At 38.8% G+C, this 24,724-nt stretch overlaps 1 protein-coding gene across 1 annotated transcript; it reads right to left on the bottom strand.

The window, feature by feature from the left end:
• Positions 1 to 1,839: 1,839 nt before the first annotated feature.
• LOC114628475 (cystatin-S-like) lies at positions 1,840 to 6,278 on the bottom strand. The gene is made up of 3 exons (XM_028776363.1): positions 6,051 to 6,278; positions 2,923 to 3,036; positions 1,840 to 1,923 (listed from the first exon to the last, which is right to left on the bottom strand). Exons 1-3 carry the CDS (start codon positions 6,276 to 6,278, stop codon positions 1,840 to 1,842), a joined length of 426 nt encoding a protein of 141 aa, XP_028632196.1.
• Between the last annotated feature and the right edge of the window lie 18,446 nt (positions 6,279 to 24,724).

The following is a 24,724-nucleotide window of genomic DNA, read 5'->3' on the forward strand; positions in this document are numbered from 1 at the left end:
AACACCTATTCAGCCTAGCTAAATCCTCTTAATGCACCTCCTGCAATACAGCCTCCAAAAGAGAGCTCTAGCACCAATGTTGTTCATTGTTAACCATGTATGAAACTCTTCTTCCATTTTCTGTGGAGTTACATGCAAGTCAGAATTTCTCAATTGTTTCTCCACCCCCTCCCCACACCCTCCATTTTTAGGTCTCTTCTTTGGGAACCACCTGTAGCTTTCAGTGGTGAGAGACAAACTGGGTTCACCTAAAAGAAGAATTGAGAATGAAAAAGACATGGGGGGGGGGGTGAAAGAAGCATGAAGCCAAGACAAAGCTCTCTGATCAAAGATCAAAGTTTAATTGTCAGCACTTGAATATATAAAGGAAGCCCATGAAACCTGTCCTTGGTTTCAGCTGGATTATGTCACAAGGTAAGGTCAGTAGGCAGTCTATTCTTCTTAGTTCCTGTAGAAAGTTACATGTGCAGCCAGGGAATATGACTTCACCTAGGTCTGATTACAATATGTCTATTGTGGTAAACAAGGCCTTCCTGGCCTGCTCAAGCCTGGGGGAGGGCACGATTAAGTTCATATAATCACACATTTTGATTGAGTATATCAGTTTTAATAGATACAAGACACTAATTCATTTGTGTTGAAAGAGGAATAAATCATACAACAGATGGTCTTAAGCTCTATTTTGAAAACATTAGCTGAGCTGGTCAGAGAGGAACCCATCAACCAACTTTCAAGAAGCTTCTTTTCCAGATGTAATGATTGATGCTAATGAGTTGTGGAAAGAAATCATCCTACTATTGTCCCAACAAAAGGTTATTTCATGATATTTGCCAAAAATGATCTCCGGAAAAGGGCAGAAATGAAAGTTGCTCGAGCCTTTCAAATACCATCCTTAAAAAGCAATTACAGAGCATCACCCTGGATGTTTTGCCCTCTCAAGAAAATAAGAAAAGTGAGTTTATGATACAGTAATTTTTAATATAAAAAGGTATATGCATTTGAAGGGCAAAATAAAAGGTATAACTTATGTAGACTATGATTATCAACTTATGAGAGATCAAAAGAGGACAATCTGTGTAGCATGCTATATTGAAGTAATTATAGTGAAGGGTCAGAAATGTAAAAGTGTAAGAAAAGGTGTCGACCCAGAGGAGATTCAGAATAAGGGGGAAGTTACACAAGGTGTGATCTGAAAAGTAATAGAGAGAAATGCAATCTTGGGTCCACTAGAGGTCAAGTAAAGAGACAGGAGCTTTGGATTGAAGGAAATGAAAATACTGCCTTTAGAAATAGAATCAGGGACTAGGGACAGATACACCTGAGCACGCTTGAGAAGTCAGGGCCACCATAAGACAACATGTATATATATACATATATAATTAAATGAACTACCACCTTCATGTAAATTTTCTGGTATGTTTCCTTTCTTAAACATGACTGAAGTCTCAATTTGTTTCAGTCATACTTTATCATCTCTACATTCTGGAAAATAACAGTGTCATGTGGCATTGACTTGATATATACATATGAATATGAGCTGTCATTAGAATTTTTCTCATCACAGATCTTTAGATACACTGAGACTGGTGTCACACAAGAGGAGCTGTTGTACATTTTATTGAGCAAGCAATTAGCAAGCATATGTGGGCAATTCACTAGAGCATTTGCAGGGGAAGAAGAAAGGGGTCGGGGATTGGGTGTAATTGTATATCCTTAGTCTCTAACCACTGCTGATTTTGGTGTTGGTAATCTGGCATCCATAAAGGCATGATCAATGACAGGAGTGATGAGGCACTGCCAGAGATGTCTGCATCTTGTACTGTTACTCTTGACACAAACTTATATACTGTGACAGCTGGAGCTCATCAGAGCCTTATAACTCTCCCAGGGGATATAATAGACCTCAAAAGAGCAGAATTTATTATATAAAAGTAAACAAAGAAGGTTGATCAGTGCTGGATAAAGCTTAGAGGACATCTGAAACCAGAATTGTTTGAGGGTATTCCACTGGTGAATGTAAAATCAAAATTCTGCCAACTCTACCTACACTCTGCCTTATTAAGCAGTGTCTGCTAATCTACAACATAGTGATGTCCCTCTACCATATGACATCTGTCTACCTTTATTGGTCACAGGTTTCTCGTTTTCCTGTCAAGACATCCCTTTAGGGAATACCCTCTGACTCATTCTAGGATCTCAGAAGTCAGGACCAGAGTTTACATTCAGTACACAGAACCCTCTCACTTCCAGACAGGGAACTTTCAGGAGAATGGGACAGAGAAATTCCTGAAAGCTTCGTAGTAGGGAAAGTAACATGAAATGTATTGCCATTGTACACAAATCCATCATATCTTCAGTTTACCACTGTTTGTGGATAGGTGGCATTAAGTGCAAGAACTGCAGGGCTCATTTCCTTTCAGGATGGTGTGGAGAGAAGCTATGCTTGGAAGTGTAAATGTCTGTTCCCAGAAAAAAAAAAACCTGCTACTCCATCCTCCAGGTCAATCAAACACCATAGTAACCTCAAAGTACATAATTAACACTTTAACCTACTTAGCAAGTCACCTTTTTTATGTGTACAGATAGTCTGCTCTCAGTGCTGCATATACTATCAAAACTTGATGGACATATTCTTAACTAAGTACACTACATTTACATTTACTCACCCTGTAAAAACCTATGTGTCACTTACCACACACCTTATACATACCTTTCCACCTTTGCCCAAGGACAATTCAAATAAACTTTGATCTACTTATATGGACACTCACACACACAACTACACACAACCACACACATCTGTCCATGTTTGCAAATTTACAAGTCAATATGACTATGATCTGAAATAAACTTTTACAAACTCACTGGCTTGTCCATCCCTCTACTTGCACAGAATGTCTCTGATATGTGTTGTATTCATACCTCCTGCTGATTAGACTCTTCATTTAAGGGAGAGTTGGTCAAGTCATCCTGGGTCTTCAAACATGTAGTTTTGCCTAGGATCACATCAAATAAAAATTTCTTACCAGCCACCACCTAAGAAGAAATTAAAGATTCCCTTTTAATATTAAACTGAACTTCACATGAGCTCTTTTCCATTCCAGTAAGCTTGACAAAACACAGAAAGAGCAGAGTTTCTAGTACTTTGGAAAATTATGTAGCTCTGAGGTATCAGCTGGTATTTAGGCAATATAAATTTTGTTTTTGACAATGCAAGGCTGCTGACAGGATCTGTGATGTTGGAAGGCTGAAACACAGGAATAATTTGAGGTGGAACCCACAAATGAGAAAGAAATAGCACTGTTACAGTGAGTCATGTGTGGGAGCTCACTTATAATCTTTAGATGAGTCCTCTTCCAGAGCAGAACATCCATGCTTTTTCTTTATTCATGCTCATCCCTACGTTCTCATGAGGAGATGGGTTGCTTCAAAAGGAGAATGTTTCAATACAAAAAGAATGCATACACACACACACACACACACACACACACGTAACCTGAAGTGCAGCTGTTAAAAGGAATGTTTTTGTAGTGTTTAAATCTCATGCCGGATTTACATTTTTGACTAAGAACAGTTAGCTGTTTTTCCAATAGGGAATCATAGACTCATCCTGATACAATGCTAATGAAACAAATGTGAGAGCTGACAAAATGTTAAGAACCAGGTGAATTCAGAAGTGAATCCCATGTATCTTCTAGCATTAAGCTTCAGATGAACAAAATGAGCTGCAGCTACTCTATTCACTCCTCAGTGGTCTATAATTCTCTCATAGTTTACTCATCTCACATATTAGGCCTTAATGAAGATGTTTATGTAGGGCTTTCTAGGGCTTTCTTTTTCTGTAAGGGTCAGTGTTTCCGAGTTGCTAGTCCATTATGCAAAAAAAAAAGTCAAGAGAACCAAGAAATTACATCATGTTGACAGTAATCTGAGAACAGAACATAGAAGAAAGATGGAGAAAACCACAGGATGTGAAACAAGGGTCTCAATGACATTTTCCTTCAGTGTCCCCACTCCTTGAATCTCATCTCTACTCATTAATGGCATCACTTTTCAGACTAATCAATGGATTATGTAAGAGAATATTCAAGATAATTAGCATCCAGTCAGACCTGTACAAGGTATTATACAATATCATGGAAAGTTTTCTTAATAATCACTTATTCATTTCTCATTAAAATCATTTTGGCAACCAAGATGACCCATCAGAAGTTTCCTTTTTATTAACTCTTCTACCATAATTGAGTCTTCCACAGGATATCTTGTGCTCATGAGAAAATGCTGTAGACAGAAAGAACTCTGTTATTCTTTACATCATTGATATTCATGGCAAGAAGGAAAAAGATCTCTACATTTACATATCATGGTACATACCTGTTTCTGTATTCATGTTAGTAATGCCCACAATATGCTTGTGAGATGGTTTATGCTGAGATGGTTAGATATAGAGCATTTTTTTTAATGTAATGGAAAACAGCTAGTAAAAATTTCATCCTTCTTTCAGTATTCACTTTTTGGTTCAGCAGCCACTTGTATGGCTTTTGGCGCACCCCCTCCTTTTTATTTTTTTCAGCATTCTATGTTAAGAGTCAAAGGTTAACCCCATGCTGCTAGGTTAAGGTACATTTCCCTGTGTTCCTCTATAAATGTTTGAGAGGATCAACCAAACTATGACTCAAAGATCACATCTAGAGTAAGTAGGAGGAAATTGTTGAAGATGATTCCAACTTCACTCCAAGATATATATGCAAAAAGAAGCTATGGTTCTCTAGAATGGTGGTACTCCTATTATAAAGGCTCATGTGGGAACCTAAGATATTATCTCCAGTCAACAAGTAGGAGTATTGGCTCAAAGGGAGGGATATTTTGTTTGTAGAGATTTGTGTAAGGAGAGGTGAAAGCATTATTCTAAAAAAGGTGTTTTTTACATGATTTCACTATGCAGCATAATTGTGTATTCATACTTCAAGCAGAAAACAATATCCTTTGTGATATAATATTAGGAAACCACTCCCTTCGTGGTACTGGAGATTCTAACTTTTCACCAGTGCTGGGTGCAAATGATTCTACACAAAGTTCTGTAAAATTTTAAGCAAAGGAAGCCTAGACAACAGGAAGCTGTTATGAAATAAGTCATTCTGAGATTGACTACTAATGAAACTATGGAAACTGAGTGATCCTGTATATGACAAAACTGTGTATAAATATTGTTTCTAGATTTACCTGTCAAAACATTTTAAAATGGATAAAAATTTCATTTTACATGCTGGAAAATTTACACTGAACAGTTTACTAACAAAATATTTTAAAAATTTCACACACACGCACACACACACACACACACATACACACAAATATATATACATATACATATATACATATACATATGTATATGTATATGTATATGTATATGTATATGTATATGTATATGTATATGTATATGTATATATCCTTGAGGAATTGAAGGAAGCTGGCCTAAACACAATATGATGCAATAGTAACAACGATATGATGGATTAAGAGAAAGCCCCTGTGCTATAATTGTGATTGCTTTTGATATTTGCCCAGAAAGGGGAGTAGAATTGTATAAAAGACACTAAAGATTTCAAGACCAAAAGGCTGTTGTGGTGAGAATTTACTTTTTATGATCACATAATTATCTGTTTGCATTGTCTTTGGGCTCAAGAAAGGTAGTGATAAGATGTTCTTCTTAGAAGATATTTGAAAAGCCTCTGATCTTGTTTGGCTGGGAAGTATAGCAAGAAACAGACATGTGCACACTGACAACATACTCTTAAATTTGAAAGGAGATAAACAGAGGCTATTGTAGTTTGAGAAGGACACCTACAAGTGCTTCTATAGGACAGAAAATATCTGAGAATAAAAATGTAATAAAGGGAGGAATATGTGAATACTGCAAATATTTCCAGCTCAACTCACTGATTACAAAGCAAATTAAGTCAGTATCAAAGAACAGCAAGGTGGAGAGAATGCTAAAATGATTCAAGACTCTAAGATAAGTCAGGCTCCCTCAACAAAGGGACACATACCTGACTTTGGACACTCTTCACTTCCATTACACGGCTCAGGTACAGGTCATTGTTTCTATCATTGTACTGGCTGACAGCAAAGTCCAGTGCATCTGGGGCCCCATACTCCTCCATATTAGATTTCTCTATGCCACCTGGAATGTGACCTAGCATAGCGTAATGGCTCAGGTTCAGAACAAATATGACGGTGGTCAGCAAAAATAGTTGAGCATGGAGTAGGTAGACCATGGTCTTCTCCCAATTCGACATGGATCCAACGATAGAAGTGGAATTGCAGTGAGTTTGGATCAGGCAGTGAATGTAGCCTCGGAAGGTGTTGGCCTTATATGCTGTACTATTAGTTTACATTGGCTCCTTGACAGCACCATATGTTATTTCAACTTTCCCCTCCTTTGTCTATTCATGCCTCTATATTTTGTCTCTGTTCACATTGCTCTTACAGGAAGCCAGCTCTATTTCCCCTTCTGTACATTTTTGTTCCACATCTTCCTCTTCCCTGAATCTCCATCTCCTCTCTATTCACTCTTCTTATTCTCTTACAGTTCCACACTATCTTTTCACCCCAGATTTTTAAACAATTTTTATTCTTCCAGTTTTGAGTTTGGTTAGGTTGGCTATCTTCTTGACAATAGATACCACTGTTTTCTGGCCTTCAAATTCCTACAAAATCCTAGTTGAACACTTTGTGTTCCAGAAATTCTTTGTCTTTAGGGTCCTGAGAGAGCAGGACCCTCCAAGGTCCTCATCACCTTTGAAAGGAGAAAATTGTGACTAAAATGTGTCCTCACAGGCAGAGAAAAACCCAATGGCTATTCAGTGTCACCTAATGGGGGATTGTTGTGAACAAAAATGTAACTACTGGTTTCCAGCAATTTTATCCTGCTATCATGTGTGAGTTCTTAGGTCAACACCAGGAATATTTATAAGCCATGTAGAGCATAAAAACTAAGAAGGATTTTATTCTTTTAGACGCTTTCCTATCTTTGGCATCTAAATTGTTTGTTTGTGTCGTCTTGTTGTGGTTTTGTTTCTGGTTTTTGTTTGTTTGTGTATTTATTTATTTAACTTCACATCACATCATTTGCATCTTATTTTGAGAAACAATGATCCCTGTTTAATAAGAAGAGAACTGGTACCTCAGAAAAGTGGAAAGGAAGTGGTTTTATTTAATATCCGAAAATATGATATCAGCCTTGAATGACATTCACACTGCTCGAGGACGAAAACAGATTTTAAACCAGGAAGTCATGGACACTCCTTAGTTTCTGTTATAATGATGAGGCATAATTTTACTTGCTATCTCTGGTTTATGGTAATTATCTTCTATTTATCTCATCAAAACTATGTGTGGGTTTATATCTGTGCTTTTCAGTCTGACTATTTCAAAGATTATCATGTGCACATTCTTAAAGATGAGCATGACTACACCTTTTAGTCTATAAATCTATTTTGGATATCTGTACGTTTGTATCTCAGCAGTCTTTGGGTGGACAAGGATAGCTAGAGCAGCTGACCTGAGCAGGTGTCAAAGTGCTTTTTGTGCTTTTGTAGCTAGATTAAAAGCCAAATGTCTCCCTTTTCTCCCATTGATTCTACATCTATGGGCCTGATGGCTGTAGATTGTTTCCATATTCCTTCTTCTCAGTGACATGCATTTGGTGTTAGGCCGCTTTTGGTTCTTAAAGAACAGCCTATCTCACCTTCCAATTATAATGGAGGTTGGAGATAAGGACCAAAATATTGTGAACAGAAAATGAAAACACACACACAGAGACACACGCACAAACACTCACACTGAGTACTCACACCAAATTATCACCAAAATGTTTGTTTATCAAACTGGAGGGGAAATCAGGGTTTGTGTGTTGGGGTCTGTGTGTAAATGAAGCAGTAACTGCAGCAGCAGCAACAGCAGCAGCAAAGGCAAGCAAGCAATAAATCATGTTTTTGTTTTGATTTGTTTTGTTTTGTTTTATTTTGTTTTGTTTTGGAGGTGTAGCTTTTAGAAAGAAAATTGAAGGAGTAGAGTAATGCTAAGATAGGTTGGTGAGTCCTGATTAAGAATGCTAGTAGAATAATAATTTTGATTGTCTCTTTGACTCTAGTGTTTTGTTTGAGGAATAAGTCTGTGGCCAAATATGGAAAGGAGACTTTGGGGCTCCCTTTAAAATATAATCTCATGGTTTATAGCAAGTGGGAGTAGAGTAACTTCTATGGTGACATTTTTTAATTTTTCTTTAAGCTTGAATAATATCCCATTGTGTATTTTTGTCACATCCTCCTTATTCATGATTCAAGTGACAGCGATCTAGGCTGATTTACTCCCTAACTATTGTGAATATGGAAAGTATCATCATAGACGAACATATATCTCTCAAGTGGAACAGAGTCCTTTTGATGTGAAAACAGTCTGTACTGGATAAAATAGATCTTGTGGTAGTTCTGTTTCTTTGTTTCTGATGATCAACATATGAAACCTGTTAACAGCCACATCAACAACTGTGATTATGTAATCTTCAATCTTCCCATTTGCTACAGAGGAATTTTTTAATAATAGTCCTCCTAACTTAGTTCAAGTTGGCGCTCTTAGTGGTTTTTACTTTCATTTTCCTAATTTTTGATTGTGTTCAATTTTCAGTATTGCTATTTTCCTTGCATAATCCTTCTGGATAGTATTCTCCTAATACAAGTTTTCGAGAGAAGAGAGCTTGAGGGGGTATATCTCAGTATAATAAATGCTATAGGAAACAGACCATAAGGAACACGAATCTAAAGGAAGAAAAACTAGCAGAATCCCATTACAAACAGAAAATAATCATGGGCACTGTTTCCACTTCTCATAATAGGACACAAAAGAGTATGAAATCAAGGATGAGTGGGAGGGGGAGACAGAGCAAGAAAAGTAGGTGAAAGAGAAGCAGAAATAAAAGAAAATGAATCAAACGAAGAAGAAAAAATTTCTTTCATAGCAAACAAAGCCAAGGAACTAAAGGTCTCCATAATAAAAACTTCTAAACTCTGCAGAATGAAATTAATCAAGACATTATAATATGGGAAGATATCTTATGATGATGAATTTCAGGGATTCATATTGTGGATATGACTGTATCCATGTCAACCTCACAATAAAAGAAATTCCTGCAAAATCATATTCAGTCAGGCATACCATGTTTATAAGCAACCTATTACAGAACCTTAGACCTTTGCACACTGAATACAGTGGTTGAATATCACTTCATTGATATGAATCTTAAGTCTTGACGATGCATAGAATTCACATTTGGGTTCACAGTGTTTCCATATCTTTGTCTGCTCTCACCATTTGTTTCTCTACAGTTCTATAAGGGTGAGTGTGGTATTCCTTCTGGGGAAAAATGAGCTAAATATATTTAATTAAAAATGTAAGACATATGTTCTCATTTGCGGGCTTTATCATCTAATTATTCCTGTGATTCAACCTCCAGAAAACACTGGTCCTCTGAGTAGCCTTGCATTGTTGAATACAAAAGTTTTATTGCCTCCATCCTGGCTTACTACTCTGAGCTACCTACTTTTCCAAAGTATTAGGAATACTATGCTTTCGGTCTCCCATTTTTCTTACTGGAATTTAAAAGAACCCATGTGAAGTTCAGTCTAATGTTAAAAGTTAATTATTATCTTCTCCTTAGATGGTGGCTGGAAGGTATTTCTTATTTGATGTGATCCTAGGCAAAACCACATGTATGAAGACCAAGGATGACTTGACCAATTGCCCCTTAAATGAACATACTGATCAGCAAAAGGTATGAACATAGCATTTTGCAGAGACATATTGTGCAATCAAAGGGATGTAGAAGCATGTGGGTATGTGAAAGTACATTTAGGAACATATCCACACATATATGCAGTATTTGCAATCATGGAAGAACTAGTGGGTTTGCATGTGTGTGTATGAGTGTGTTTTTGTGTGTATGTATGTGGGTGAATGTATTTGTGTGTGAATGTATGTGTGTGTGTGTGTGTGTATGCATACAAGTAAATAAGACATTAGATGGGCCTTTCTTTGGCAAATGAGGAAAGGTATGTAAGTCACACAGGGATATACTTAGTTAAGAATATGTCTAAGAATTATCAAGAGAATATTTAGCACCAGGTGAATAGTACATCTGTACACATTAATAATGTAAGTTGCTCAGTAGGTTAAAGTGTGGATAATGTACTCTGAGAGCACTAGGGTATTTCTCGGTTGGACTGGAGCAAGCAGCAAGAGGTTTTATTGTTGGGAAGAGACATTTATACATCAAGTAGTTCTTCTATCCAGACAAGCATGAAAGGAAATGAGACCTTCAGTGCTGCTCTCCACACTCAATGCCAGCCTTTCCCCTGATAGTGATTCACTGGAGATATAGTGACTTTGTACATTGGCAATTCCTATTCATGCCACTTTCCCTACTCTGAAGCTTTCAGGAATGCCTGTGTCCCATATCCCTGATTTGGTCCTGAGAGTCAGAGAGTCCATGCTACTGAATGTATGCTACTGTGCTGACTTCTGAAACCATGTAATGAGTCATAGGCTGTACCTTAAAGGGATGTCTTGACAAGAAAATGAAAAAACTGTGACCCTTAAAGGTAGACAGATGTCATAAGGAAGATGGACATCATTGTGTTGTAGATCAGCAGACTGCTTAATCAAGCTGAGTGTTGTTAGAGTTGGCAGAGGTTTGTTTTTATTTTTACCAGTCCTACTTCCCTCAAACAGTATTGGTTTCAAGTTTTCTTTTAACATTATCCAGCACTGATCAGCCATTTTGGTTTCCTTATATAGCATGAATTCTGCTCTTTTGAAGTCCATTTTCCCCCTTGAATAATTGTATGGTCCTGATGAGCTTGAGCTGCCTTGGAATCTAAGTTTGTGTCAAATGGTACTGTTCAGGATGCAGACCTCTCTGGCTCTGCTTCATCACTCAAAGGAATGACTCTGACTTGATGGTTGCATTTCAGATTACAAGCACCAAAATCAGCAGTTGATTAAAATACTAAGAATATATAAGTACACTCAAGCAGCTACCCTTTTCTCCTTCCTCTGAAAATGCTCCAGTGCATTCCCCACATATGCTTCCCCATTCCTTGCTCAATAAAATGTACAAAAGCTCGTTTTGTGTGACTCTAGTCTCAGTGTGTCTAAAGTTGTAGGATGGGAAAGAACCTAATAAGAGTTCACATCCATATGAGTATATCAAGTCATGACCTTATGACATGGTTATTAATCAAAATATAGAGGTGATAAAGAATGTGAAGGAAGTGAAGATCAATTTTGGTGACACAGTGGCTTTTAGAAGAGAGACAGGGTAAAGGGAGCTGTACTGATGTCCTTATGCTGGTTTTTGGGACCACATTGTCCCAACAGCTGTGTACTGACCTAGGGTTTGACTGTGTTTCCCTAGGCTGCCATTGGGTGGTTGCTGGGCTACAGGGAAGCACTCAAGCACTTTGGGTTTGGGAAAATGAAATCTGAGATGGGGGAGAAAGCTGGAAATGATTCCTGGGTCTCTGGGCCAACAAAGAAGTCAGGTAATTTGTTTCTCAGGTCCTTCCATACCCAGGCACCACTGGGAGTCATTGAAGAGCTGAGTATTGAGTCATATGACCCACAGGCTCCAAACAGCCTCTAGCCTCGGGCAGGGGCTGGGAGTTCTGGCTTTGCTCATTGGTAATTTTCTTTAGCTTTGAGGAGGTAGGCTATAAGCACTGGTGGGCCTTCTATGGGAGGTTTAGCTGAAGCTCTTTAGGCAGAGTTCTTTTTCACATTCTCCTTGGTGTCAGTAGATGAAACTGACTGTTCATGGTTTTAAACTAATTGGTCAGGGTTCTTGGCAGAAAAATGGATGTATACCCTCTTTTTAAGGGTTTGGCTAAGGTTTACATACCTTATGCAGGGAGGAATGTCTGGGAAGGGAAGTTTATTCACTAAACCCATAGTCCTTTTGGCACTTCATTAGCATGGAGATCTCTATTCTGGGCCTACTTAATCGCTGCTGGCTTCCTCTCCGTATATGGGGAACATGACAAGTGTTCCTGGCTAGCAGTCTTGTAGGGAATAGAGAGTTGATTAAGCCTCAGATGTGTGCCCTCCTAGTCTCCAGAACTTCACCTGCTCTACCAACCGAGCATCTTGGCATGGTTTTAAGTCCCACACACTTACACCCTTGATACCCTTTAAAAAAAGTCAGATATTAATGGATGTGGCTCTGATTTCAAGCATAGAAATGTCACATCCATCAGAACTGAATTTACCTATTGGAGATGACCTCTTTCTCATATCAAATTTCCATGGAGTTCATTAATGCTGATTCCTGAACTCTATTTTATCAGAAATGCTTAGGATATTTTAAGAAGAGACAGAAGGTATATTTTTGTATGTGCACTTGGACATAGGTGTGTTACTCTTTTTTTTTTGTTTGTTTGTTTTTTTTTGTTGTTTTTCGAGACAGGGTTTCTCTTTATAGTCCGGGCTGTCCTGGAACTCACTCTGTAGAGCTGGCCTCGAACTCAGAAATCCGCTTGCCTCTGCCTCCCAAGTGCTGGGATTAAAGGCGTGCGCCACCACCGCCCGGCCATAGGTGTGTTACTCATTAGTAAAATTACAACCAGAATACAAAGTTGAGTGACATAGCTCAGAGGCTAACACCACCTATATTTATACATGTGTTCTTAGGTGATGTAACTTGGTAGAATAGAGGAATAATAGGATAGACATAGGCCTTTTTGCTTTGGTGTATCACAAAGTTTTATATGCAGGCTAAATGTTGAAGGTATATGCAATCACAAATTGACTCTCAAATTGTGGATCTGTATCTCCAAGGTGCAATGTTAATGAATGGTATCTTTGTATAAGCACTTTTTTTCATATACTATGGACATCTTACTGTGTCTGAAATTGAAATTCAAAGTCCTAAATCCATGTGTTCTCAGCCCTTCCCCATTATCAGCTTAGGGCATAAATATAGAATACCTCTCATCCTGGCTATGGGGACTGCTTAGTCAAGTCACTTCCATAACCAAGCCAATATTTGCAAGGTGTCTGGAGCCTATTTCTATGAATATTAAAGGTGAAATGATGAAGAACTTCTATCCTACATGCTTGGAGGCCATCTCCATTCAAGTTATGAAAGTTTTCTTCAGGAAAGATGAAAACTCTATCACAGTCCCTCATTGATGCCCTGCTGCAAAAATCTCCTCGTCCTTCACCACCATTAACCTAAATTTCTGTAACGTGAGTGAAAATATTCAGCACGGTTTACATTTTTTAACCAATATCATGGTATATTTCTGTATGTTTATAAGCTCTTCTGCAAATTCCTTAGCATTCCTGGTCTCCAGAGTTATGGGTGTGTATGGATTGTGTTTTCCTCTCCACTTAGTGTAACTTGTGACTGTTTCACCTCTCTGATGAAATAAGTTTATAATTTTCAAAACAAGTTCAGCTCCTCTATTATTCAACCATATCCCAGGCTTCTGTATTTAAAAAGATCCCCTGAGATGTTCTAAGTACAAAAGCTTGCTGAAATCTTAGTCTGGAGAAATGAATAACCATCATTGTATATCTACTCTCATTTCACAGTAGCAACTATCATACAATTCTAACCATATGAAGTTATCCAGTATATGCTGTACAGCTAAGCCTCATTGAAATGCTGACCCACAGAATTGTGAGCAAGTAAAGAGAATGTTCACTCTCTCGAGTATCATACAAGGCTCAATACATAGCTTTAGCTTCTAAAACACGTTTTTTGTTTATTTGTTTTTTGTCACTGTTTGTATGATTCTCCCTTTGTACATGTTTGTGTTTCTCTCTCTTTCTCTCTGTTTCTCTGTCTTGTAAGACTCTTGTGAGCCTTAGCTTACAGAAGACTCCCTGAGTGAACCACATGGAGATGTGAATGGATACAAAAGCAAGAGGAATTTTAATGATCCAACACATTGGGGTTGTCCTACACTGATGGTGAAGCGGCAACCCTAGGCAGCTCATTTGGTAAGTTTTTATACAGTTTAAGGGGTAGACTAGAGAAACAGTGACTAGGTACAATATTATTGGCAGAACAGCGTGACTTTAAACTGATTGGTCTTTAGGGAATGAGGTGGCAAGGACTTCTCTTCTCTGTAGGTGGCAAGGGTTGGTCTGTCATTCACAATATGTCTATGTGCTCTGGGCCTTCCCCACCCACAGGTGGATTTCCTCCCCTATGGTCTGAGGAATGTTAATCAGCCTCTCCCATCTGGCAACCCACCCATGATCTTTCCAAAGTTCCTGAGCTGACCAAGAACATTAATTTGCCTCTACCTTCATGGGGACAGGTGCTCTAAAGTTCCTGAACTGATCTCTTCATTCCCCCATTTTCTTTGTGCATACTTAAATCTTGAAACTATTGTGGATAATTATGCAGGTCATATCTCTGGTCCTCTGTACCTAGCTCTTGATATCTTTGTCTCAGGATCATCAACTGTACTGTGCCTAGGCAATCTTTAATAAAAGCAACTAAGTGATTTAAAATGCAAGGGCCAAAATTCAGAGGCAGGAGCAAATTCTAACAATGCAGAAATCAAGGTAGTAAACTAAAAGGAGTTAGTTGTTAAACCAAGACTCAAACCATCTTTGGGCTTGCTCCCTCTCTCTTGGCTAGTCCTTCCCGTACCTTTGCCATTGAATCCTTAACTATCTTTTTTCTATGCCCTGAATTGTCTCCAGTATGTGATTCTCAATTTTCTACACCTTTAAGTAGCACATAAAAAAAAAACTGTACCCACACACACATGCGCTGATGGGTCTGCTGCTGGCTTCTCTCATCTTTGGGCACACATATATGTTTCTTGCAGGACACTTCTCAAGTTTAGGTGTATGTACCCTAAGCCCCACCCTCTAAGGCTGCTTTTGAAACACAGTTTAGATTGGAAAGTCCCTCATCCACAACATTTGATTAATCCCTGCCCCTGTGTCTCTAGGGTTGGAATATTCCAGGAGTCAAGGCCTGCTGCTAACTTACAGAGATTAAAGACAAGGTCTGCCTACCAGGCACAAGGCAGGGTTCCACTGTAGTGGACCAAGCCACATCTCCAGTGGCTGAGAGTACTTCTCAAGTCACGTTGGTAGACTTGTGGGCCATGCTGAGGCTCAGCACAGAGATGAAGATACACCAAAACATCTATTAATTTATTTGGCCTTGCAGAATGCCAGGTGATCTTGAGTTTTAGGGGGTTGCTTGGGTGTCTGGCTGTTATCCAGTCGGTATCAGGTGCAGGTGCTGGTCTGAGTTACATGAGCTCAGGCAGTTACTCCATCTAATTCAATGGAGGTCAGGATGGTCAACAGCACTAGGAATGGCCCTTTCCACTTTTCTTACTTGTGTGGAACCTCTGGGGTACCTGCGTTATACAGGGCACTAAGTGTAGGTCACAATTCCTGATGGATGACCTGGAAAGCTTACAATTGAGTCATAAGACCCTTATCAGATTGGAAAGTCACTTCTGGGGGGGTGGATCAAGAGCCAGCATCAAGGGAGTGGGGGTCCCACACAAGGAGGGGTGTTCTGGGCTTAGAACACGGCCAGGACAAGGGGAACTACCAAGCCAGTGCCAGTTTCTGAGGGCAATTTAGGCTCTTTTTAGGGTTCTGTTCATTTTTTCTACCTGCCCTGAGCTCTGGGGACAGTAAAAACAATGGAACTTCCAATTAGTTCCCAGTTTCTCTGACAATCCCTGAATTACCTCAGAAACAAAAGCAAGATCATTATCTGATCCAATTACCTCTGACACTCAAAACTTTGGGCTACCACAGTAGGTGTTTCCTGCTTGGTGGGGAAAGCACCAATCCATTTAGAGATAATATCTATCAATACTAGAGGATACCCATATTTTCCCAGCTTAACTTCTGCAAAATTGACCTCCCAATACACTCTAGGCTGTTCTCCTTGAGGTATTTTGCCCTGTTTACTCTTGGCTGCATAAGCATTTACTTGCTGGCATACCTTACACTCTTCTACTATTTCTCTGGCCCAAAACCTGAGGTCAATTATATATTACCTTAGATCCCTTGACTAGTTGGATGTGCTTATCTCTCAAATGAGTTCATCTGTGCATTTGGCCTTGTGATTCTTTTGCTTGCTTTCTGGGGAGTATAGTTCTCCCTTCTTGTGTGTGCCATTGCCCTTTCTTCTCTAGATAGTAGTTGGTAGGGTGGCTAGCAATCTGAGTCCTTTCTTCTTCTATGTGTTTTAAGTGAGACCATCACTTAATCTAGTCTCATTCCCCAGCAGGTGTCTCTTGAAGGCCCATAACTTGGATAGGCTCCTGCATAGCCTCTTCTCCAGCCACTTGATCTGCCTGGTTATTGTCTCAGGCCATTGAGTCTCTTCCCTTCTGGTGTCATGGGCAATGAATAGTACTCACAGTTGCTGGATTCACCAGGATATCTAAAAAATCCAAGATTTCCTCTGATGTGAGCAGTCCTGTCTCTTGGTATATAGCCCCATGGACATGGGCTGTGGCAAAGGCATACCTGCTATCCATGTAGGTGGCAGAGGGTGGGGTAGGGGGTGGGGACTAGAGATTCATCCTAGATGACATTTGTGTAATCCACCACAGCAGCACTAGCTTGTCTCTGATCAGCATGGAGAAAACTGCTCCCATCGGTAAAGCAGGTTGCCTTGGCTCCCAGAAGGGGTCAGTAGAAGAGGTCTTTCCTCCAACCATGGGTTCTCCTTTTGGACCACTTAGTTGCAGCCCATCACACAGGAAGTGTACCTGGGCCACCATATGGGAGAGTAAATCTTGCCCCAACAGCGGGTTGTGACAGTCTGGATTGATCAAAAATGTGTGGAATACTTGGCCCATACCTCAGTCCACCATTCTTCAGGTAGTCCATGAATACATTTGAATGAATACTACATTCAGGTAGTCCATGAATACATTGGCTCCTTAGAACCAAGAACTTTTGTTGGAAAGGGGACCATCAGCTTGGAGGAGGACCAATTGTTGAGCCTCTGTGTACACCAAGAGTTAAATTTGTTTCCCCTCTATTTTCAAGGTTACCCTGTGCTCAGAGAGGGGGTCCAAAAACCATCTACCCCAATCACTGTCTTCACCCAGGGCTAACACTTTTACCATTTGAGGATGTTTGTTCCAAGTCCTGGGATTTCCTGCCCCCAGCTTCCATTTGCTAGGCACTTTTGGGCCCAGTGGCTCCTCTACTTGCTGTGTGAGCACTGGTATTTTTCTAGGATTTTTCCATCTCTCTTTGATTGGAGTCTCCCTTTTCTGGTTTCCCTGATGATTGTAGCCAAGATTCTCTGTAAATTTCTCTTCTGTTAGCTTTCTTTTTCTCCTTTCTTTTTCTTTCTTTGCTCTTTCTGTTTCTCTGCTCTTTCTCTGTCTCCCTGCTATGGTAGACTTCAGCAACCTACACTAAATCTTTTAATGACTTATCCTGTAGTCTCTCTAACCTCTGAAACTTTTTCCTGATATCTAAAGGAAAAAGGCCTTTAGCCTGGTCTAAAAAGGTCATAGTGTGTACTGACAGAATGTCTCCATGAGCCGCTGTGGACAATGCCTTACCTCACATGCCTTAGTCAAAATTGGTAGGGCCTCATGTGACCCCCTTGAGACCTGCCAATGGAGACTGGTAGTAGGCATTTAGGTGCTTCTTACCTTCTGCTGCACTAAAGTCTCAGTCAGATCTAGTTAGAATAAACCCACTGTCAATGATAGCCTGGTCAATTGATGGTGGCTCTGTGTCTGAGGGGACATTCTTTCCAGCTTCCCGGATTATCCTCTCTTGCTCTTAGGTCGAGAAGAGCACTAAAACAGTCCCAAAAAGATTAATCAGTCTCTTAGGGTTATCTGAAATGGGGGTGTTAAGCCCTCAGCAGTTGAGAGAGCCACTGTGGTATCAAGGGAAGTAGCTCTCAAGACTTCAGGTCCCCATGGCAGGACCAAGAAGTTGGGATGTCTCCTCCTTCGCCTCCCTCCAATATAGAGGGGTACATTGGCCCTGGTGTCATATAGGCTGAGGATCCTAGTGGTGGCCCTGGTGGGGCTCTTGGGACAAGAGTAGGAGGATACAGAGAAGAAGGATCTTAGAGGATAAACTTCTCAGGTCTGGATCCCTCCTCCCACATTTTCTTTTTCCTGACAGCCAGAACCTACGAGGATGGTCCTGGGCAGAAAGGCTTTTATCCATGAGGGGGACACTTCCACTAGATTCATTCAGGTAACTATATTGGGCACTTGGTCTGGGTGCCCAAGGGACCTTGGCATAAAGACTCTTTTCTCTACTGCTTTGGTCACCTGTAAGTCGACGGGTCCTGCAGGTAGCCACTCTACTCCAAGGGTTGACCATTCAAAGAAGCAGAGAGTAACAAACTGATGGGTGTTTAGGAAATGAGGTGGCAAGGATTTTGCTTGTCTGTAGGTGGCAAGAGTTGGTCCATCCTATGGAATGTGTCTACATGCTTTAGGCCTTCCCACCTGCAGGTAGGTTCTTTCCCCTGTGGTCTAAGGAATGTTAATCAGCCTCTCCCATCTGACAAGTGTCCTATGACCTTTCCAAAGTTCCTGAGCTGACCACTTCAGTCTCTCTCTGTCTTGCTCTAAATCTGTGTCTTTCTCTGTGCCTTTCTCTGTGTGTATGTCTTTGTTTATTTGTGTGTGTGTGTGAGTGTGTGTGTGTGCATGTTTTCATTTTTATTGGTGGAACTGCATACAAATGCGCATGACTGTGTTTGGGCTGCAAGTTGCATAAGAGTTCTTACACTGGATTCTCTAGCTATGCATTTCACCAAATGTATGGGTTGGGACTACTAATTACTGTGAAGAAATAACTTATCTACAAATTTGTAAGTGTAAGATTTTTTTCTTTGAGAGAGTTATAAGGAAATCAAACTATTTTCAGTATATATGTGAAACCAAGCATTTACTGGCAATGAGTTAAAAAAAAAGTTACTAATACAATACCAATACTAAAAATCTTGTTATCCTTATTTTATTTTTTGGATATTTTATCTATTTACATTTCAGATGTCATCTCCTTTCCCCTTTCCCCTCTATAGAAAACCCTTACCCTATTCCCCCTCCTCCTTTTTGCTTTTATACCATTTTAATTACATGCAAGTGTTAAGGTCAATTTTAGGTTGAATAACTAGCAATACAATAGATGCAAATAGTCAAGCAAGAAGCAAGACAATAAATATAAATAGTCAAAGAACAGGCAAGGCAATAAACAAAGTTTCATGAACACTCCCATGATCACTGTTTCTAAGGGCCAGGATGACCAAGTATCTGAACCTACATCCTTGTTCTAGCCCAAAGTCATTTTCATGTCTGAAGCCTACTTCCTTGTTCTAGCCTAAAATTTAGATTCTTGCCTGAAATTACTTCTTTGTTCTTCCCTAATATTTAGATTCCTGCCTGAAGTTAACTGCAGTTCTCTATGATGTTATGTTAGCAAGACATAAAGTTGGGACAGGATCTGAATTTCAAACAGGTGTTAGTACATGTCTTGAGGCTCTTTTATTTGTCAAATTAAAAAAAAAACTTTTGTTTCTTCTACAGTATTTAATGTTAGTTGCATTGATTATACACTTTCTAATTGTGTTGGTGTGTTGAAATCTGCATATTAGTTATGAAGGTCCATCAACTAGCTTTTGTTTTGTTGCCCTGAGTATCACAGACCCTTAGTCTTCTGAAGACAGCTTGAAAGAACTTGAAGAAGTGAGTCAAGCTTTAAGCAGAAGCAAGAGGGTAGTAGGCTCGAATATTGCTGATACACCAGCTTTAATAACATTAATTGCTAGCACCACTGCTTCTGCAATTGCTTTGATACAAGAAGTTAAGGCAGCTACTTTTGTTAATCTTTTAGCAAAAGTGTTACTAATGTGTTGAATATACAAGAGGACTTAGGTATTTGGAACAATGGATTGATGCTCTTTATCCTATTCAAATTTTTGGAATAAGGTTCAGAGATTTAGAGTAAGAAGCCATCTCTATTGTCATGTCAAATACCATTGGATTCATTTAGTTCTAAAATTTACCGTGGTAGTGATTATAATTAGGAAAAAGTTTAAAGACACTTGCAATATATTTGGCATAATTCTAACACCTCTTTGGATGTTTCAATTTGGCATAGTGAGCTTATGAATTTCAAGAATGCTGCTCTGCTGAGCATTGATGTGGTAGATATTGCTAATAAAATTTCCCATGGCCTGAGGTCAATATATATTTTGGTCAATCTTCAATAATGGCATATTAACTTGATCATGCTAGCCCTTTTTGTCCTATGTACACCACCATCACTGCCACCACCACCACCACCATCAGGAGCAGCAGCCTCAGCAAAAGCAGCCACAGCAGAGGCTGCAAGTCTAAATCAACATTTTTTGCAGTAGTGGACTATTAAAGACAATGTAGATACAGGAGATCTGTGCTAGCATAAAGTGGTAAGTTGTAATTAAGAATATTTGATGAATAATAAATTTTGGTTGCCTGTTAGGCACTGGTGTTTTGTTCAGAAACAATTCCATAAGGGAATGAGACTTGGGGACTAGTTTACAAATTTAGCAAGTAGGAGAAGAATACCTTTTAGGGGGACATTTTAAAATTGTTCCCATTGTTTATTTTCACAACATCATAATTATACATGATTCAAGTGATAAACATCTAGGCTCATCTATGTCCTAGCTATTGTAAAGAGAGCAGTTATGAACATACATGAAAATGTATCTCTCCAGTGGAACAATGCCCTTTAGATATGTAGTCTATAGTTGAAAATATAAGTGTGGTGGTAGTTCTGTTCTTTGTTTTTGAGGAATTAACATAATGCACCAATTAAAATCCCATCAACAACTGTGATTGTGTTCTCCATTCTTCACATTCTCTACAGAACTATTTCACAATGGCCGTCCTTATATTTGAATACAAATTTTCTTTGAAAGTGGATTGTATTTTCATTTTCTTAATTGCTGATTATGTTTAACTTTTTAAAATGTGCATATAAACATTGCATATTCATTATGTATAGCAGTCTCTTTATACAAATTTTATAAAAGCTATAAGGAACATGCCCTAAAGAAAATGATTCTAAAGCAGAAAATGGAGGAATCCTATTAAAAATAGAAAAATTATCATAGGCACTGTTTCCATACCTACTTATTATAGTACTCAATGTCTTAGCAAGAGCAATGCAATAAGGATATACTTCATATCCATGTAAGAAGACACAAGGTGTTCCTGTATGCTGTATTCCTGCAGAAAATATATTATCCCACATAAAGACCATAAGACCTTTCCAGAAAATAGTTCAATGAGAATAACTTTCAGCAAATAAAAGATTCAGAATCAGTATAAAAATTTCAGAATCATTACTATATAACATTGATGAATACAACAGAAGGAACTCAGAGATACAATACAATCATAGCACAAACTCAGGATGAAGAAGAAGGGGAAGAAGAAGGAGGAGGAGGAGGAGGAGGAGGAGGAGGAGGAGGAGGAGGAGAGGAGAAAATTTCTTTCATAGCTAACAAAGCAGAGGATCGAAATGTCTTTATAGTAAAATCTTTCAAACTCTGAGGAAAAAAATCAGCAAGATAATATATTATGGAAAACCATGAAATGATGAAATTTCAGGGATTGCTATTATGAATAGGACTGTACCCAACTCAGAAATATCTAAGAGTATATTCAAACATTAGTTGGCTACATAAAGTTGGTATATTGGCATATATGTGAATGAGTGTATCAATTATTAATTAATATAGAATGGTATAGAACACTGTTATTAAACTATGAGATATATCTCCAGGCTGGTTGCTTTTTTCATTTATAATTCATTTCAGATGAAAAAGGAATGAATCATAGGGCAGATCATGAGCTTGATTTTCAGAAAGTTAACTGAAGTAATTAGAGAAGGACACATCACACCACTTTCAAGAAGCTTCCTTTCCAGATGGAATGATTGGTACTAATGAGTTGTAGAAACAAAACATCCTATCATTGTCCCAATCAATGGTTGTTTCATATTTGCCAAAAATGTTCCCCAGAAAAGGGCAGAACTTAAAGTTCCTGGAGACTTTGAAATGCCATCCTTAAATGGGGGATTATAGATCATGACTCTAGATGTTTCTGCACTCTCAGGAGCATAAGAAGAATGAATTTCTGACACATTGAATGTTAGGCTAAGAGGGTATAGACACTTAAAGCCCAAATAAAAGTTACAACTTATATAGACTATGATTATCACCTTAGTACAGATAAAAAAGAGACTATCCTTCTTGCATGTTATAGTGAAGCAATTATATAATTTAGGAATATAATTGTAAAAGAGTAAGAAGAATGGTAGTCAATATCTAATGGTAGACAGAAAGGAGATTTAGAACAAGGATGAAGTTACAAAAATCTCTGCACTAAAAATTGATAGAGAAAAAAAAGCCAGATCTTGGACCCCGTAGTGGTCAGGTGAAGAGGCGGGAACTTCAGAATAAAGAGACAGGAAATGAGTGTCTTTGAAGAGACAGGAAAAGAGTGTCTTTGGTGAAAGAAGCAGGGACAGATAGAATTGAGTAAGCTGGAGTGGTGAGCCCACCACAATTAGACTTATAAACCCCCACCTTCATGTAATTTTTCTGGTATATTTACTCTTTAAAGTATTTGTGAGCTCTTCTTTAAATTTTCAAAATACACACACACACACACACACACACACACAGCACTACACAGCACTAAGATTATGTGTTTCCATTCTTTCTACTCACCATCCTGGATTTAGTCCTGTTTCTCCCTACCTCCAATACCTGGTCATGTTCCCCTTTTCCCCTCACTTTCCCCTCTCCCACTCAGTTGCCTCCATCCCTCTGTGTAAGGGATAGCTTAATTAGCTGCACCCCCTGGCCTTTAGATCTCATGAATATGGAAATCTGTTAGTCACACCCTCTACCTGGATCATAGCAAACCCCTCTGTGAGGAGTTACTCTGAGCCAAAGGTGTCTTCAAGATGCAGGCTAATGGAGATGTATGTATGCCTCATGTGGGGGTTGTCTGGAATCCGGGAGTGTGGGGGTCCCTGACATAAGTGCCGTCCCTGGCAGGCTATGTCTCTGTTGAGTCCCCAGCTATCTCAGACCCAGTGCTCTACCAGAGAGACCAAACTACCTCTTTGGGGCCCGACAAGTTGGAGACTCTTTCCCAATTCCTCTTCTATTAGATTCAATGCATCTGGTTTTATGCTGAGGTTTTATGATACATTTTGGCTTGAGCTTTATGCAAGGTGACAAATATAGATCTATTTTCATTTTTTTCTACATACAGACTGCCAGTTAGACTGGCACCATTTTTTGGAGATGCTTCCTTTTTAACATTGTCTATTTTTGGCTTCTTTGTCAAAGGTTAAGTGTCTGTAAGTATGTGGCTTCATTTCTGGATCTTCAATTTTATTACACTTACCAACCTGTCTTTCTGTATACAAATACCATACAGCTTTTATCACTAATGCTCTGTAGTATATCCTGAGATCAGTGATTGTAATTCCCTTAGAAGTTCTTTTATTGTGAAGAATTGTTGGCACTATTCTGGGTTTTAAATATTCTCTGAAATTTGGGAATTGCTCTTTCCATGTTTCTTGAAAAATTATGTTGGGATTTTGATGGAGATTATGTTGAATCTGTAGATTGCTTTTGATAGTATAGCCATATTAGCTATGGTAATTCTGTCAATCCCTCATCATGAGAGAACTCTACATTTTCTGAAGCCTTCTTACATTTTTTCTTGAGGGACTTGAAGTTCTTCTCATACAGATTTTTCACTTGTTTGCTTAGATTTACCCCCAAGATATTTTATATTATTAGTGACTATTATGAAGGATTTTGTTTCCCTAACTTCTTCCTCAACCAGTTTGTCATTTGTACAAAAAAATCTACTAATTCATTTGAGTTAATTTTATATCCAGACAGTATGCTGAAGTTATCAGCTGTAGTAGTTCTATGATAGTATTATTGCAAATTCCTGCAAATAGTGATACCTTGACTTCTTCTTTGCCAATTTGTGTCCACTTGATGACTTTTTAATGTCCTATTGCTCTACCTGTAACTTTTAGTACTATACTGAATAGATATGGTAGAGATGACTTCCAACACATAGATATGGTCCCTAGTTATAGAATGAGACCACTCAGCCATCTCCTAATTTGTAATGAAGAAGTGTTCCTTTCTAAGGAAATGAAGAGGCAAATAATAGAACAGAGAGTCACCAATTCTCCTGGTCTTAACCCACTCTACCCAACAAAAGTTTCATTGCCTGGTTTTACATCCCACACACTTACACCCATAGTACTCCCTTTAAAATGTCAGATACTAAGGTGGGTGCCATTGCTACCCATATAGTGGTGACCTGCCCATCAGAGCAGAATTTATCTATTGGAGATGACCACTTTTTCACCCCGGATTCCTGTAGAATTCATATGTGGTGATTCTTGAATTCTATTTCTATCAGAAAATGCTTAGGAAAACACAGAAGATGTATTTTTCTTTGAGCACATGGGTATATGTGTGATACTCATTAGTAAAGCTCCAACTAGAATTCAAAAAGGGGTGACCTAATCCAGAGCTTAACATCATTTATATTGGTACATATATTCTTGGCTCATGAAACTTGGT

This window comes from Grammomys surdaster, unplaced genomic scaffold (genome assembly GCF_004785775.1).
Source record: "Grammomys surdaster isolate TR1022 unplaced genomic scaffold, NIH_TR_1.0 268, whole genome shotgun sequence".
NCBI classification, from domain to species: domain Eukaryota; kingdom Metazoa; phylum Chordata; class Mammalia; order Rodentia; family Muridae; genus Grammomys; species Grammomys surdaster.